Raw genomic sequence first — 15,125 nt, forward strand, 5'->3', positions numbered from 1 at the left:
TGTGAAGAAGCATTATACTAATGTTTTCATGTGAAATCAATATGAAATATGAATTTGGACTTGTAGTTTATTCATTACATCTACATTACTACCATGTATGTTTTATCATGTACTATATATTATTTGTATTTAATGACCCCAAATGTTAACATAACAGTTTTTGTTCATGACTTAGTGAGGCATATCCATCCATTTCTAACTAATAAGAAATTGCTGTCATATACTTGCTCCTTACAAGTGAGTTGAATAATTACATTGAGAAATTGCATGACTGACTCACCACCAACAGCATGGTTGCAGAATGTATACTTAGTGCAACAGAGTTCACAAAAATACCTATGATCTACATTTTTTTTTGTCTTGAACACAGGGTCAAGTGTTGGGGATGTAATGTATTTAATCCAGCCCACTATGTCAAGGTGCTTAAAGCCATTTCTGTTAGCAGTGATGAAACACACCGATGAATTTGATTCCCCAAAGCACTGAAAGCCTGAAAAGGCTTTAGTGGAAGGACCCATTTTAATAGGTTCCAGAACGTGAACAGGGCTTCTCATAGTACTTGTGTGTCATGTGTTAACGTGACCCCCCAAAAAAAAGGACAGGTGAAAGGGGTACACCACTACTGTTGATCACAGTAAACAATAAGAAGCAGAGAGTGGTAATGCAACAACTGTTCTGCAAACAAAGTCCAGACAGTGGTCCTGATCTGGTCAGGCACCACTATTCAGTGTGATATAGCGTGCTAAAACATTTGGCAGTGGGTAACGTAATAGCAAAGCAATTGTGCTGTGCCAGGAGAGCCAGCTCTGGTTCAAAGCTTGTGTTTGCCTGCTCCCAGCTCTTAAGAGTGTACAGACTCAGGTCTGAATGCCTGAGTTTCATTCTGTCAGCCATCCTCCCAACCACAAGACTGAATTCCTTTTGTAAATGAACAGATAACTCATCTGTTTCTGGGAACTGTTGTGCCGGAAACGAGAAGTGTGGGTGGGTGGGTGGGTGGGGGGGGGGGGGTGTTTGTCGTATGGGTAGATTAATTGCTAATGAGGTCTCTGGGGGATGCGGGAATAGAATTAAATGCTGATGTGCTTTTTCAGAGGTTTTAATCTCCACTTGTACCTGGCATACACGCACACACACACACACACACACACACACACACACACACACACACAGACACACACATACATGCATAAATGACAACACTTTCAATTATTACCCAACACAATTTTCTCAGAAATTTGAAGAATTACTCTTCCACGTACTTTTCTTTTAAAAAAATGCAGACCTGAACAACACACAGATTATTCTATAACCAGAATAGCCTGCCGGCATAAATTACACCTCTACAACAATGCCTCTTTACACCACTACTAAATTTTTAATTTCATACTTTTACAATAATAATACCTCTGTGCTTCCACTGCTCCAATCTATGACTCTGGTTTTACGTGTGAACAAATGCAGGGTACATTCATCTTTTCAAAACAAATATTTGAAATTAGATGGTGCATTCTAAGATGCTCAATCTACAGCTGACCAATGTAAATTTGACAATGTCAGATGTATGTGCATGAATACAAGCTTACACACCAAGGTTGTCATTCCTCCATGACACTAGAGGGAGCCCTTGCTGAGTGGAGTGTACTGAGCCTGACCTTTGGGGAAGTAAGACATAAGCGAAGGGCTCACCTTCTCCACCAGAGTCCCGGAGCATGGTGTCAGCCACCACCACGATGGGCCTGCGCAGGACATGGGCCAGAACAAACACATGGAACTCCTCCAAGCTCTCATAGACAGGGTCCTCTGAATTATCCATCCTGCAGGAAACACGCAATAGAGTTGTGCCTCAACTGCTGGACAACTCACGGAGCTTTGATGGACAATGAGGGATTTCTCTCTGAAACATTAGATTCAAACGATCATCTGACGTGCGCTTCAAGACTTAATGAGAAAGTAAATACAGTGTTTGAGAGAGAATATGAGAAATCTGTTTGGTGCGCCATGCAAACTCAGACTTAAAGACCTTTTACAAGGCCCAAACACTTTCCCTTGGTTTTATTTTCTTACTGAACAACCCCTGGTTTCCTTTAAACTGTCTATGCTGTTTCCTCATCATAAAATCACTGATTAAGTGCATCTCTACTTGGTCTCTATCTGGCACTGTCTGTTGAGTGAATACGGTTGTCTGATTTTGTCCACCCCCCACTCTGCGTTTAGCCTCTCCTAGCCTCCCATGTGCTGTTGTCCTTAGAGCTGCAGATGGGTGAGGTCATTTTTGCACACTTGCCGTGCCCGGCACAAAGGCAATCTGTAGCTTTCCCCGAGATCAGTCGAGCATGCCACAGCCCAGCCTGAAACCCCCCCCCCCCCCCCCCCCCCGGGAACGCGGAACAATGAAGTCTTCTCATACAAACAGCAGCCCTGCTGAATTAACGCTAATTAAGAGCTTTTTAATATGCCAATTCTCCCCTCACCCTCTGTGCAGGCTTGTCACAGATGAGACCACAACAATGCGCTAACAGCACCACGTCAGCGCAGGAGACTGGCAGAGTGGCACTGCCCTAAGGACACTGAACGCTGTGCCAATAACGCTCTTTTCTTCAAACCAAAACCAAATGTTATTCTTACTGTGACAAGAGGGTTTTTAGAAAAGCACTCACTTCAAAAGCTTTCCATATGGATTTAATTTCATGTATTGACGTTGCACCATCCAGCCATATTATAGCATTGAAGGGTGTGACTACTAATGTGTACTCCATACATACTGATATAAGTTTCCTGGGAAATGATCGCAGGAAAAACATCAATGACAAAATTTGTCGTAACTCTTTGGATTGATGGTGAATAATTCAGGTTGAGCATGTTAATCCGAGGCAGATTAAACAGAATCCCTGGACCACTTGGTGCTGTAATGAGAAACTGCAAATCCAGAACATTTGTGATTAGTAAGTGGGTCAGAGTTTTGATTTGATTCCAGTCTAACCCCAACAATGCTGTGTCCCGTACGGGTGAGATTTCCCCTGCTGCAGACCAAGAATTCGGCTGACTGTTTTTATGTGGGGGGACACATTCTCCAGCAACACCAGCTGACATTGTTCCTTTGATCTGAACATGCGATTTGACCAGTCTATCACAGCCTGGGTGGTCCCATTAGTGCAGCCTGGCCAGGAGACAGTGAGGAGTTCTGTGGGGAAATTGTTTGTGTGTGAATGGGTTGGGGGCATCAGAAGAAATGAGGCACTTTAATAGAAAGTACATTGTAAGAGCATTGTGGGGGAGAGATGAGACATACCCAGGCCAGGAGATGGTGATGGTGGGGCTGTGGATAGGAGATGAGATGCCTAATGGGGCAATGCATTGGTACCTCATCCTGCCAAGATCACAGTCCTGTGTCATACTCAGGTACCATTAAAGCACTCAATGGGGACCTTCTAGAAGTTTCTTCTGTATCATCCCATTTTGTGTAGCTGCACAACAACATTAACCTTGTGTCCCTTATTTCCGTAATAACAGCAACAGCAAAACAGCTCTAAGAAGCTCTTAGGACTGTTTTCTGTGAATTAACAGTAGTTTACCTTGCAACCATTATAATTTGCCTGTATAATTAATTAGCTTTACATTTACAGTAATTTCTCTGCACAACAACAAAAAAAAAACTGAAAAATTGAACCTTGGGGAAGTGGCATTACAGTAATTGCCCAACATAAGCCTCTCCTCACTGGCTAAACAGCGGGGCTAGTCACATAGGTCTCACAGCCAGAGCCATTCCTGTAACCAGATGTAGCTCTAATATACAGCTCTTTAGAGTGTTACTAGCCGGCCTATCTAGGATTGGCCTAAAAGCCACGGCAGTCATTTGGGGTTTGTTCAGACATCAGCCTCAAACTAAATTACCTCCTTTTCTTGCTTTCTCTGAGCTATTTGTTACTATTCAGTAACTATGACTTGTCAAACTTGCAGCTATTGCCTGTAACTGTACAATGCATATGAATGATAATCATGTCAATCATTCTTGTCTGGAGGCAGTGGAATTCTGTGGATTTTTTTCTTTTGGCCAGACTTATTGAGACTTATTGAGACTCCTTAAGTAAAGGTCTCACTCGTAGTGTAAGAGCCATGTGAAGTATTCTGGTTCTAGCCTTTCGGTGTCAGTGGCAAATTGTTCAAATGAATGGTCTCATGACAGGATCACGTTCAGGTGCATCTATGCAAGAACTAGGCATCAACATCCACCTGTGCAGAGCTTACAGCCTATGTCTTATTTGTAATGAGCTTGCATGAGGGTGAACTTAGAGAGTTCACAGAGAAAAAGTACAGTTTCTTATGTTCTGACTCGAGATACACAGTCTTTTGCAGACTGACAAAAGTCTCTCGATGAGTGAACTCAAATTGAATTTGTACATGACTGCAACAAAATACTTTCATTCGTCACCGGGGCTTTTTGTTATTGACCTTCTAGCCCAGCAGTGAATAGCTCTCACTTACATTATCCACTCTAGCAAATCCATTTCTCTTCAACCAAAGCAGTGATACCATTAGTGCAAAATATAATCAATGGTTATTGCTGCACAAGCAGTTAAAGGTTCATCTGAGATGGAGAACTTTCCCACATTCTGCAGTATGTGTAGTGGTCCTTAGAGTGTGTGAAAAGTTGTAACACAAGGGGGGGGCGATGCGCCACAGGTTTCCCATAATGAATGAGCCACAGGAAAAGGTCAGGGTGTTAATTGAGCTCTCTGATTCCCCCCTTGCTGTTCATCTTCATTGACTTTTAATAAACCTGGTAATACATCCCTGTCCAGGGGCATTCATCGGAGGCCTGTATTACTGAGAGCGAAAGGCCACGTTGTGCTCTGCCGCTGACGGCTGAGAGGGGACATTGATCACTGTCCAGCTCAGAGGAGCCATTCTCTTTCACTTTCTCCCTCTCTCCACTCCAAAGAGAGGGGTAACTGATTGTGGTTGTTCTCAGAAGAACCTCCCATCCCCCACTCCCATCACCCTCATCTCCATCTCCCTCTCTGCCCATCCAGGCAAGTGCCTACAAATCACCCACAGTAACTCGCATCACTTGCCTTTCCTGCCTCTCATCCACATCCCACTGCCTCCTGCCGACTCTTCCTTTCCTCACCTTTCATTTCTAGGTGTGTATTTGTTTGGGGCTGGGTTGTATGTAGGTGAATGCAGACGCACACAGGAGTGTGGCGCGTGGCTCACCCTCCGCTGGTGTTGCCGTTCTTGTTGAAGTGAGTGCGCGGCTCACTGGAGGCCAGTTTCAGTAGCTCGTTCCACTCTCTCTCCCACTCCTCCTCTGTGTATACCAACCCTGACTGCAGAGAGAGAGAAAGAGAGAGTTACAATACACACACAATGCACATGAAAGTGTGCACACACACTCCATTTTTACAGCTGAATATTTACTGAGGCAGTGGGTTAAGTACCTTGCGCAAGGGTACAGCAGTGGTGCCCCAGCGGGGAATCGAACCTGCAACCTTTTGGTTACGAGCTCTAATCCTTGGCACTATGCTACACTGCTGCCCACATACACACAGCGTGTAAGCCTGTTGCATCAGTAAAAGGCTATGATTTACCGCTGCATTGTACACCCTGTGTGAATGCTGTGCTTTTGAGCGCCCCCTTCAGGAGATGGGGACAGAATGACGCTGGTGAAGACGTTTCACAGTGGGGACCGGACGGCAGGTGTTAGAGTCATGCTGCTGCTGCTGCTGCTACTGCTGGAGACGGCAGGGCTCATTGCTCAGGCCTGCACATGGCCCATGCCTCCTGAATAAATCACTCCCCCAGATGGGGGGGGGGGGGGGGGGGAGAGAAGGACGCTCTTCCCCGGACTAACCCCAGCTTTCATCACACCACACAGGAGCCGTAACTCCTCAGGAACCCATCTTTTACTGCCACTCGCAAACACGTAACGACTGCATGATGGCCCCATTATCACCTAGTTATAAAGACTCTCCAAGGCTCACTCAGGAGCAAGTGCAAACTGCATTCGCTCACATCGTGACGTCCGTGTAAAGTGCAACATAAAAATATTTGTTCAAAAGGAAGTTGTAATGGAGTGATTTTAACTAGCATGAAAAATTGCTGGGAGCTATGGCTGAGAATGGCTCATGGCACAAGCAACACTGTTTCACTTCCCAGGTGGGCCACAGTTATTGAACCCTTGGGTGAGGTACTTAGCACATGTCGCCTCATTAAATATTGCACTGCATGAATGGATAAGGTGAAAACTGTAAGCTGCTCTGGATAAGAGCAGCTGATAAGCAAATGTAATGTAGTACTCTCCGTTTTGGTTTTGTGAAAATATCATGTCACTCAAATAGGACATAGGAGTGTGGTAAGAACTCCCCTGGGGTGTGTGGGGTGGTCATAGGGAGTGTGTATATGCCTGAAAGGGGTGTGTGGGGTGTGTGAGTGGGGTGTGCAGGGTATGTTGGTGATTGAGGGGGTTGAGTGAGCAATGTGGAGTGTTTTGGGTGTGTGAGTGGGGTGTGTGTAGCAGGCTGGTTACTGACCTCCTTGTTCTGCTGTGTCTGCTGCCATCTCCACCTTCTCTTCAGAGCCTCTCTCTCTGCGCCACTCTTCATCATTGCATACAGGGACTTCCTCAGCACCAGGTCCCTGTCATGGAAACCCCACATCCCTGACGCACACACACACACACACACACACACACACACACACGCACACACACAGGTATTAATCCTCATGCTAAGTCCTAAGGGATAGACTCCAGTGAGCTGCTCTCCCAGGAGAACCTGCTCTCTCCAGTTCCATGTTCCAGTCTCACCATGATCTCTCCAGCTCAGTGTGGATCATGTCTGATTCACCTAAATATACACAAGTAACAGCCATTGGCTGATGTTACCAGCCATTGGCTGGTAACATCCTGGCTCACCTAAGTATATGAAAATAACAGTCATTACCCCAGCTCATCTAAGCATATGTAACTACATGTAAGTAACAGCTGCTATTCAAACTCACCTAAAGATGCTGCATGCAGGAGACAGTTTCCATCCCCCGTTGTGGCCAGGGGCAGAAGGCGCTTACAGCTGGTACACATGGTGGACCACCAGTTCAGCCGACCTGCGGATGGGAAAACCCATTTAGCGCTGTCCTCTGTTCCTTTACAACACAGTGTATAAACTACATTTCTGCCAAAAAAAAAACAAAAAAAAAATGAGCAACTCTGACAGCGTGCGTGAATCAGGTTAGAATGTACCTGGTACGCAGAGGACACTTGAGTCTCTGTCTTACTACAATAAAGCACCCTCCCTTCTGCAAAAGGACTCTAAAAGTAAAAGGTCTTTTATTTAGGCTGATGCGAAACCCACTTCCCCGGCACTGTCTGTGAGGCCATTAATCATTTAGAGATGGCCTCCGAGAGGGCCGCTGACGAGCAAGCATGCTGGGAAGACGATGGAGCAGGACGGACCCGGCTCATTACTGCCCTGTGTAAAACAGCAGCCTTCCTCAGAGTCGCCCGGGTGAAGACAGCACCTTTTAAAGCACCAAGGGCCCCACACTGGCCCATCTCCTGCAGATGTGAAGAGGCCTAACACTGGCCCGCTCCAAAGCTGACACTGCCCAGTCCAAATGCCAGGACGATGCTGGTGCCACTCCTGCCAACCCAAGGGCCAGTGTAGCGAAGGGCGAGAGCAGTCACCCCACCCAGCATTGAAACCGGGTCTACGGGGTACCAAACATGCGACTTTGACCGCGACGCCAAAGAGCCAGGCTCGTTGGTATGGCAGACAGAGCGCATACTCAACCGTAGTGACGGCACTCCGTCACAGCCAGGCTTAGCACCAGGAGAAAATACAGAAGGGTGCAACTGCAATCCACGGGGGGCACAAAAAGTCATAAATACTATGTAGACAACGGGATACACGGAGACAACTGGGGGTGCACTAAGGTCCATCTGGGGGTGCAATGCACCCCTAAGCACCCCAGGCAGTGCCAGGCCTGCCTAGGGCATTCCTCCCATGCCAAGGACACAGAGCTGTCATACTGAAGATGTAATTATTGGTGAGAAGGCAAATTAAAACTTAATAAGCTTACAGTTAATACGAGAGCATAGTTGTACGCTGCTGGATTCCTGCAGGGATAAATATCCTGACTCACAAACTTCACTGACAGTAATATTTTTCTTGATCACACACTCATTTGTATGTAGCAAATGAGTGATGAAGAATGGAATTCCCGTCCTCAAAACTTTTAAATATTAAGTTTTTGGAGCTTACGCTTAGTATGTTAGTGTTTTTTAATTAATCTAAACCTAAACTTGTATTGGAATTTTCTTTTGATTAGAATGTAGATGCTGTTTGTTGTTTATACCGCGCAGGTATTTCAAATATAACATTGCATTCAGAATGTAAAAATACTTTATTAAGTTGGTGTTGTCCACCTGTAGGGTTTTTTTAATGTAGGGCTTTCACACAATAATTGCATTTATTCCTCAGATTATGAGCACGCTACATCTGTCATAATTCCCCCTGCTACATGAACACAACTCATTGAATGATTATTCCTTATTTGGTTACTGATCCATGATGTGATCTCTTCCGATCCAATCAAAAAGGAGCTTAATTCCTCTGCTAATCTGTGAAACGTCACAGAATCTCACTGCAGTGGCAGAGTGTTGTGGCTTGGCTATTACTCATTTTGACAAATGAGAGATTCGTTCTGAGCTTGTTTGTGAGTTGAATCACACCAGCCGGATGTCTCTCTCCTGTGGGAAATTGATAAAACAGAACCACTTGAAGGAGGGACGCCTCTTTGAAAAACAAAGGCAGACGTTTATAGCTGAAATCTTAATGGAGCCATTTCCACAGGAGAGTCAGTGTGGTCTAAACCGAAGGTGTCTGAGAGGAGAGGAGGAAAATTGGAAATGGGGTTACGTGGACTGATTTTTAAAAGATCCATGAAGACAATTTCAAAGCTCACATCCTCTTTAAAATTATTCAATGTTTTCAGAGGCCATGGAACCAAGTCCAGGTCAGAAATGCTGCTGGCTCTACTACCTCGTCCAAGGGACACTGGGAAGCTAGATTTGGTCTGAAGTGCTCGTAGCCTTGTAACACTGTAACATTCTAATAAAACAGTGACCTCTGTATCAATAGTGATACACATGCACATCTGTTCTGTTTATTTATGTTGTCTTTGATTCATCACCTGTATAGCTAGAGAAAATCATTGCATTGCACAAATTGCATGTCTGCTGTTGCAAATATGTGCATGAAACAGTATGCCTCTGTGTATCAGCGAAGGTGATAGCTGTATGTTTAAGCACAGGTGCAGTTCAAAGGTGTCTGGCTGTTTGACCGGATCTTAAACAGAAGGACACACACACACACACACAGGCATGAGATTGCTCGCTCACCGGCCTGCTCCAGGGCCACCATGGTGGACTGCTCGATGAGGTCTCTCTCGATGAAGCTGCGGAAGTCCTCGCTGTAGACACTGAGGTCGGGCAGCTGGAAGGTGTAGATGGGCATCTCCAGGGGCAGCTGCTCACTGCTGCACTCGCTGGCCACGTGCGAGCGCGCCAGGGACACGATGGCGGAGCTGGCGTGGGAGATGCCCCGAGAGAGGCGCTTCTCTGGGGAGAGGAGAGACCCCGGGTAAGATAAGTGGGATCAAAAGAAACTCCCAAACGGCCGAGATCCTGGCAGCGGCTGCTTCTTTGCCACAAGGACCTCACTTTTCACTAAACACTTGAAAAAGCACTATCCTTCTTAACTTTTTTTTTTGTGTTTTCTGCACCTACAGTCCCACAAAGAATAGGCTTCTGCATTCTATTCACTGAAATCTGCATTAACACAGAACAGGATGTCTGTGCTCTGTTCACTGAAATCTGCATTAACAACAACAGATTTTTTTATCTCCAGGGAATCAATTTGCCAGTGTGGTACGCTGTATGCTTGTATTACAGCACCTACAGCAAAGTAGCACCCCTAACTGGCTGAATCAGTGGTTCTGCCTTGCAGAATCGCAGCTTTATATGGGTCTCTCTCTATGTACTCTCATTGTGTAAGTGAATGTCCCACCTTGAGCGTTGTCCTCCTGTCTCTGCTGACATGGCCGCTCGATCTTGCTCAGGTGCTGGGGCGTGTCCCGCTCCGGCTGCTTGTAGTAGCGGCCCTCGTTGAAGACCTGCGGCAGGTTGGCAGTATGGACCTGCCGGAGCTGCTCAAAGTCATTGAGAGCTGCACTCAGGTCCCAGTTTTTACCTGTACGCAGGTAAAATACAGGTGGCAGTGAGTGACTGTGAATTACAGTGTAGATAGATGCATTTTAATTTTAAAGGAATGATCCTGCATCCATCTTCAGCGGCACTGAGAACATACAACATCTAGGTATGCTCTGTGAATCTGTGTGCTTCCACAGTCATTGTATGATATACGACTGCCTCAAATTAATCTGCTGACCACTACTAACTGCACATCTTGGAACAATAAAATGTTATGCAGTCATAAAATATCCTGTAATTAGACATTTCATTTCACTTTATTAGGGGCTGGTTTAACACCGCCTCTCTTGCATACACTGAATATTACAACATGCAGAGCTTGGGCTCCCGTCACCCCAGCCATTCAGATCCCGTACTTGTTCACATGCACCCAATCACCCCGTCACAAAGACTGCAGTCAGCTGTGATTGCAGCGAGAGAATTGCCTTTAGCAACACTGCTACGACAGGAAATCTTTTCAATTCACATTTGAGATTCGTGGTTTGAAATATTCGCAGTGGGCAGCACTCCCTGTTCAAGGCTTCATTCTCTCTCCCCGGGCTGAAGAGCCCTGCACTCATCAACTCTTTGTCTCCACATGGTGCACTCCCAAGATACTGCAACATATGGAACGTAACATTTAAATATTGCACACTTGCATATCACATGATGCATTATTACATCAATGTGCATACGAATCGCCTGTCTACTGCAGTGTCACATCCTTTTTTATACTGAATATGTGTTTGTTTCTGTGTCAGGCGAAGCACAGGGGTTTCAGTGTGTCTTGGTGCATTTAACATTGGAATTTTATGCAGTACTGATGGAGTTTACTCAGGATTAAAGATGGATTTCATACACACTGACAGCTTGACATATGAATAAATTATGCACCATGGCCTCTGTATTAACCTGTGAAAAATGTAACATAATTCTTGATCTCACACATAATTCAGACAGAGACAGAGACAGAGTGAGAGAGAAAGAGAGAAAGAGAGAGAGAAAGAGAAAGAGAGAGAGAAACAGAGAGAGAGAGAGAGAGAGACATTGACAGAGACAGAGAGAGAGACTTATTTGCTTAATATAAACCAGGCTCATTACAAATGAATACCACTAAATCAAATTGTAGACTTGTTTTCCTAGTAATTACTAACTACGTACTTTCAACAGAAATGCTGTTGAAGGACAAACAAAAAGCATACTATCTGACAAACAATTACATCACACAAAGGCTATATTCCAATGGGGCAACCGACGGAAACTTCAAGAAAGACACCAAGACACGAATTTATTGACAAGCTGATCTGCAACATAAAGCCATGGAAAAACCAAACCCAAAGCCAATATCAGTCCCAATATCTAAAAAGGACTGTAAACTATTTCTAAACTAGTGTAATTTGATTTTCACAGAAAACAGGAATAGATAGGATAGATAGAGATAACACACAATGCTGTCAAGGAAGAAGAACACATCACCTTATGTTCTAGTCTGGAGAACAAATCTGAGGATTATGGCAAAAATTCTACAACACTGGCTTTGGTCTAAACAGATCTCAGTTACTGGGATTTCAAGCTTCCCTTGACTACTTTTCATTCCTCAGTGACCAAGCCGAGCCAAATTCACTGAAATCAAACCTTATTGTAATGTCAGTCTGCCAGAGTGGTCTGTACAGTAATGCACTTACTGAACACTAAACCCAAGGTCATCGAGTAATTCTACAGCAGAATTCTCAGCATTTTCACAAAAGCTGTCAACAAAAGCAACCTTTTCGGATCTCACCACAATTATACATTGAGTGTGTGATTTTTTTTTTTTCAGACCACTACCCAGTGTACAGCCAATCACTTCCAGACACTCTCCAAACTTAAAGCTTTAAGCATAGCATAAGTTCTGGAGATTTCCTGCCTACAGCAAAGCAGATGCATTGCATTTCAACAGTATTGTCATGGATCTCAAGGTCATCTCAACCATGGATCTCATGGATTTCAGCCAATCTGTAGCACCCAACTGGCTGATGCACAACAGGCTTTTTGCATCAGAATGCTGACCGTAGATCATCTGAGGGTGAGAGAAAGGGATTAATTAGCCAATTACACCAGAGGATGATTAGCTGGCCAGCCTGTGAGTATGCAATCATCAGCTGGCCTCAACACAGAAATCACACACTGAATGACCACAAAAATTCATTTTATTTATTTCATAATGTATAAATGGAGAGTTCTGCCTCTCCTGCGCATTGTGCAAAATATAATTTCTCAATGATGGTAAGGAATGAAGAGGAAGATGCAGCTTTCTGTTGTGTTGTTTGCATGCAGTATATGCCAAATGGGGAATTTCAGTGGCTATTATCATAATGGCCTACGGGAAAGCTGTCCATTCAGGAAGGAGGCCAGACCAGATGGGGGGGGGGGGGGGGGGGGGTTGAATTACAGTGTAGACAGATGCATTTTAATTTTAAAGGAATGATCCTGCATCCATCTTCAGCGGCAATGAGAACATACAACATCTATGTATGCTCCATGAATCTGTGTGCTTCCACAGTCACATATGACCGCTTCAGATTAATCTGCCAACCACTAGTAACTGCACATCTTGGAACAATAAAATGTTATGCAGATATAAAATAACCGATAATTACACATTTCATTTCACTTTATTAGGGGCTGGTTTAACACCGCCTCTCTTGTGTACACTGAATGTTATAGCATGCAGAGCTTGGGCACAATGGTATTTTAAAAGCGTTGCTTATCACCACTAGATGGCAGCTCCCTCCATACCAAACCCTAACATTTTTTATTCACTTATCAGTTGCCCTTTTCCAGGATGGCTTGAGGAAAAAGGCACTTTTACATACTGCTCATTTATACAGCTGGGCATTCGCTGAAGAAATGCAAAACAAGCATCCTCCTCAAGGGCAGAACACCTGTGTTCCAGCCAGGATTTTAACCTGCAACTGTAATTCCATGTCGCACTGAGACCTATCCTAGGACGGGAAGGAGCTCTTTACCCACACACAAACACGCACAGATACAGTACATGTGCAGACACGCACACACACACACACACACACACATCTGTTAAGGTCTGATAAGATGTGAAATAGGTCAGTTCACAGACAGACGGCTGAATCACATTTTGTTGGTGCCCGGAGGCCTGAATTGGGATCAAATGAACACAAATTTAACCACAGATAAAGAAAAAAAAAAAAAACATTGCCACCCCCAAAATCTTGACAGGTCAGTATGAAAAATGTGACATTCAGAGAGTATTTCTCACATTTCTAAACCTTTTAATTAAGCAAATATTTAATTGGTGACAAATCTACAGCTGTGCCCTGGCTGTGGCCATACTTGCAGGGACTTAACAAGACTTGCCTTCATCCCCCCTGAGGAGAAGGAGAGGGAGATGCATGGAGCACACTATGGGAGAACGGCAGCTCCTCTAACAGGATACGATCGTTGCCACTGTCCTTCTCCAGCTGCAATCTGTTCTCTTCCTGACAGACGCAGCTTCCGCCAGCTACCAGAGACACAGGTCAGCAGTCGCGCCCATCAATGCCTGCCAACCAATCACTAGATCCCCCCTCACCACTGACCTGAGATCAGTTTTCTCCACCACAATCTCTCCCAACTCTGTCATTTTCACAGTCTCTGCACCTGCTCTAATCATCATCACACTAATAAAACATTTCATATCGCACATTTACTTGCTACATGTACAGTGTAGGGGGCTGCATATTGGTCTTCGTAATTGCCTTTATGCCTTATGTGTAATTAACCAGTATAAGTCAGTTTATTCATGGTGAGTCACTGGTCAGTCAGAGCTGATTAAGTGCAAAAGTCTGCCGCTATTTACAACAAATCCAATCAAATTCAAGCATTATGTGAATGCCTAAGGTTGTCATCTGAAAGTAGAGAATTTACCCACTTTTGCTGCTGATTATGTAGATTATATATCAAAACATGTCTCTGGTAATGGCATCTGAATTATTTCCATAACATCTTGACCATGACTGCTGTCATGAAGTGAGCACTGGAGCTTGTTGTCTGGTTTGCTTCCAGTGAAACATCAGTAAGGGTTACAGAGGGGGTTTCTCAGTTTGCTGACATACAGTAATTATCAGTCAGCAGCTTCCCTGTGCACAGTTGGCAGAAGAATAGATACATAACCATCACAGTCAAAACAACGGATGCTGAAAACTTCTAACATTAGGCTGAAACATTGTGTCAGTTTCACAGCAATTACACCACTAAGGGCCTATATACATATCTGATTTTCTGCATTTAAAATCTGTTTTTGTATCTTAAAAAGCTGAAGCTCGGAGGATTTAATGTCACAAAACTGCTGATACAGAATGACACTGGTATCCCCATGCAGAATGGGTTTGGCTTTGGTTCACTCCGACAATAAATACAGGTATCCCCACACAGAATGAGTTTGATTCGAGTCCAGAAAGACAACAGGAGGGTAGAGTCCTGTTGGTGGGTAGGTGAGGACAATGACAATGAGCGGACGGAGAACACACACAATCACACAAGGAAACGTGTGTGCGTGCGCGCACACATACACACACACAGACACACACACACACACAGCTCGATGCAGCAGAAGCAACAGATGTGCTGGCTGCAGCTGAGAGATGTGTCTTGAACATTGCAATCCCTTGGAATCACAAACAGAAGCAGCTCCCTCAGAACCTGAGGGCACCACAGGAGAGGGACACGCCCCAAGAGCAGAACATGTCTGCACTCTCTGTGCCTCTGATCTTGCTAAATCTCTGGTGTAAATGGTGTTACATAATATGTTTCAAACTTTAAAGTAATACATCAAAAGTGGGTATTATCATAAACAGTTTTTGGAGAGCACTGACCAACG

General features: G+C 44.6%; 1 protein-coding gene across 4 annotated transcripts in view; it reads right to left on the minus strand.

Moving 5' to 3' along the window:
* Positions 1-15,125, minus strand: part of LOC118782313 (OTU domain-containing protein 7A-like) — a 77,897-nt gene that overhangs the window by 13,002 nt on the left and 49,770 nt on the right. For all 4 annotated transcript variants that reach the window (XM_036535621.1, XM_036535624.1, XM_036535622.1 and 1 more), the window contains exons 4-9: positions 10,068-10,250; positions 9,401-9,619; positions 7,003-7,104; positions 6,534-6,661; positions 5,218-5,330; positions 1,690-1,817 (exon numbers count right to left, since the gene is read on the minus strand). In XM_036535621.1, the coding sequence (XP_036391514.1) occupies positions 1,690-1,817; positions 5,218-5,330; positions 6,534-6,661; positions 7,003-7,104; positions 9,401-9,619; positions 10,068-10,250 (873 nt within the window). The remainder of the gene's footprint in view (positions 1-1,689; positions 1,818-5,217; positions 5,331-6,533; positions 6,662-7,002; positions 7,105-9,400; positions 9,620-10,067; positions 10,251-15,125) is intronic.

This window comes from Megalops cyprinoides, chromosome 8, assembly GCF_013368585.1.
Source record: "Megalops cyprinoides isolate fMegCyp1 chromosome 8, fMegCyp1.pri, whole genome shotgun sequence".
In the NCBI taxonomy this organism is placed as follows: domain Eukaryota; kingdom Metazoa; phylum Chordata; class Actinopteri; order Elopiformes; family Megalopidae; genus Megalops; species Megalops cyprinoides.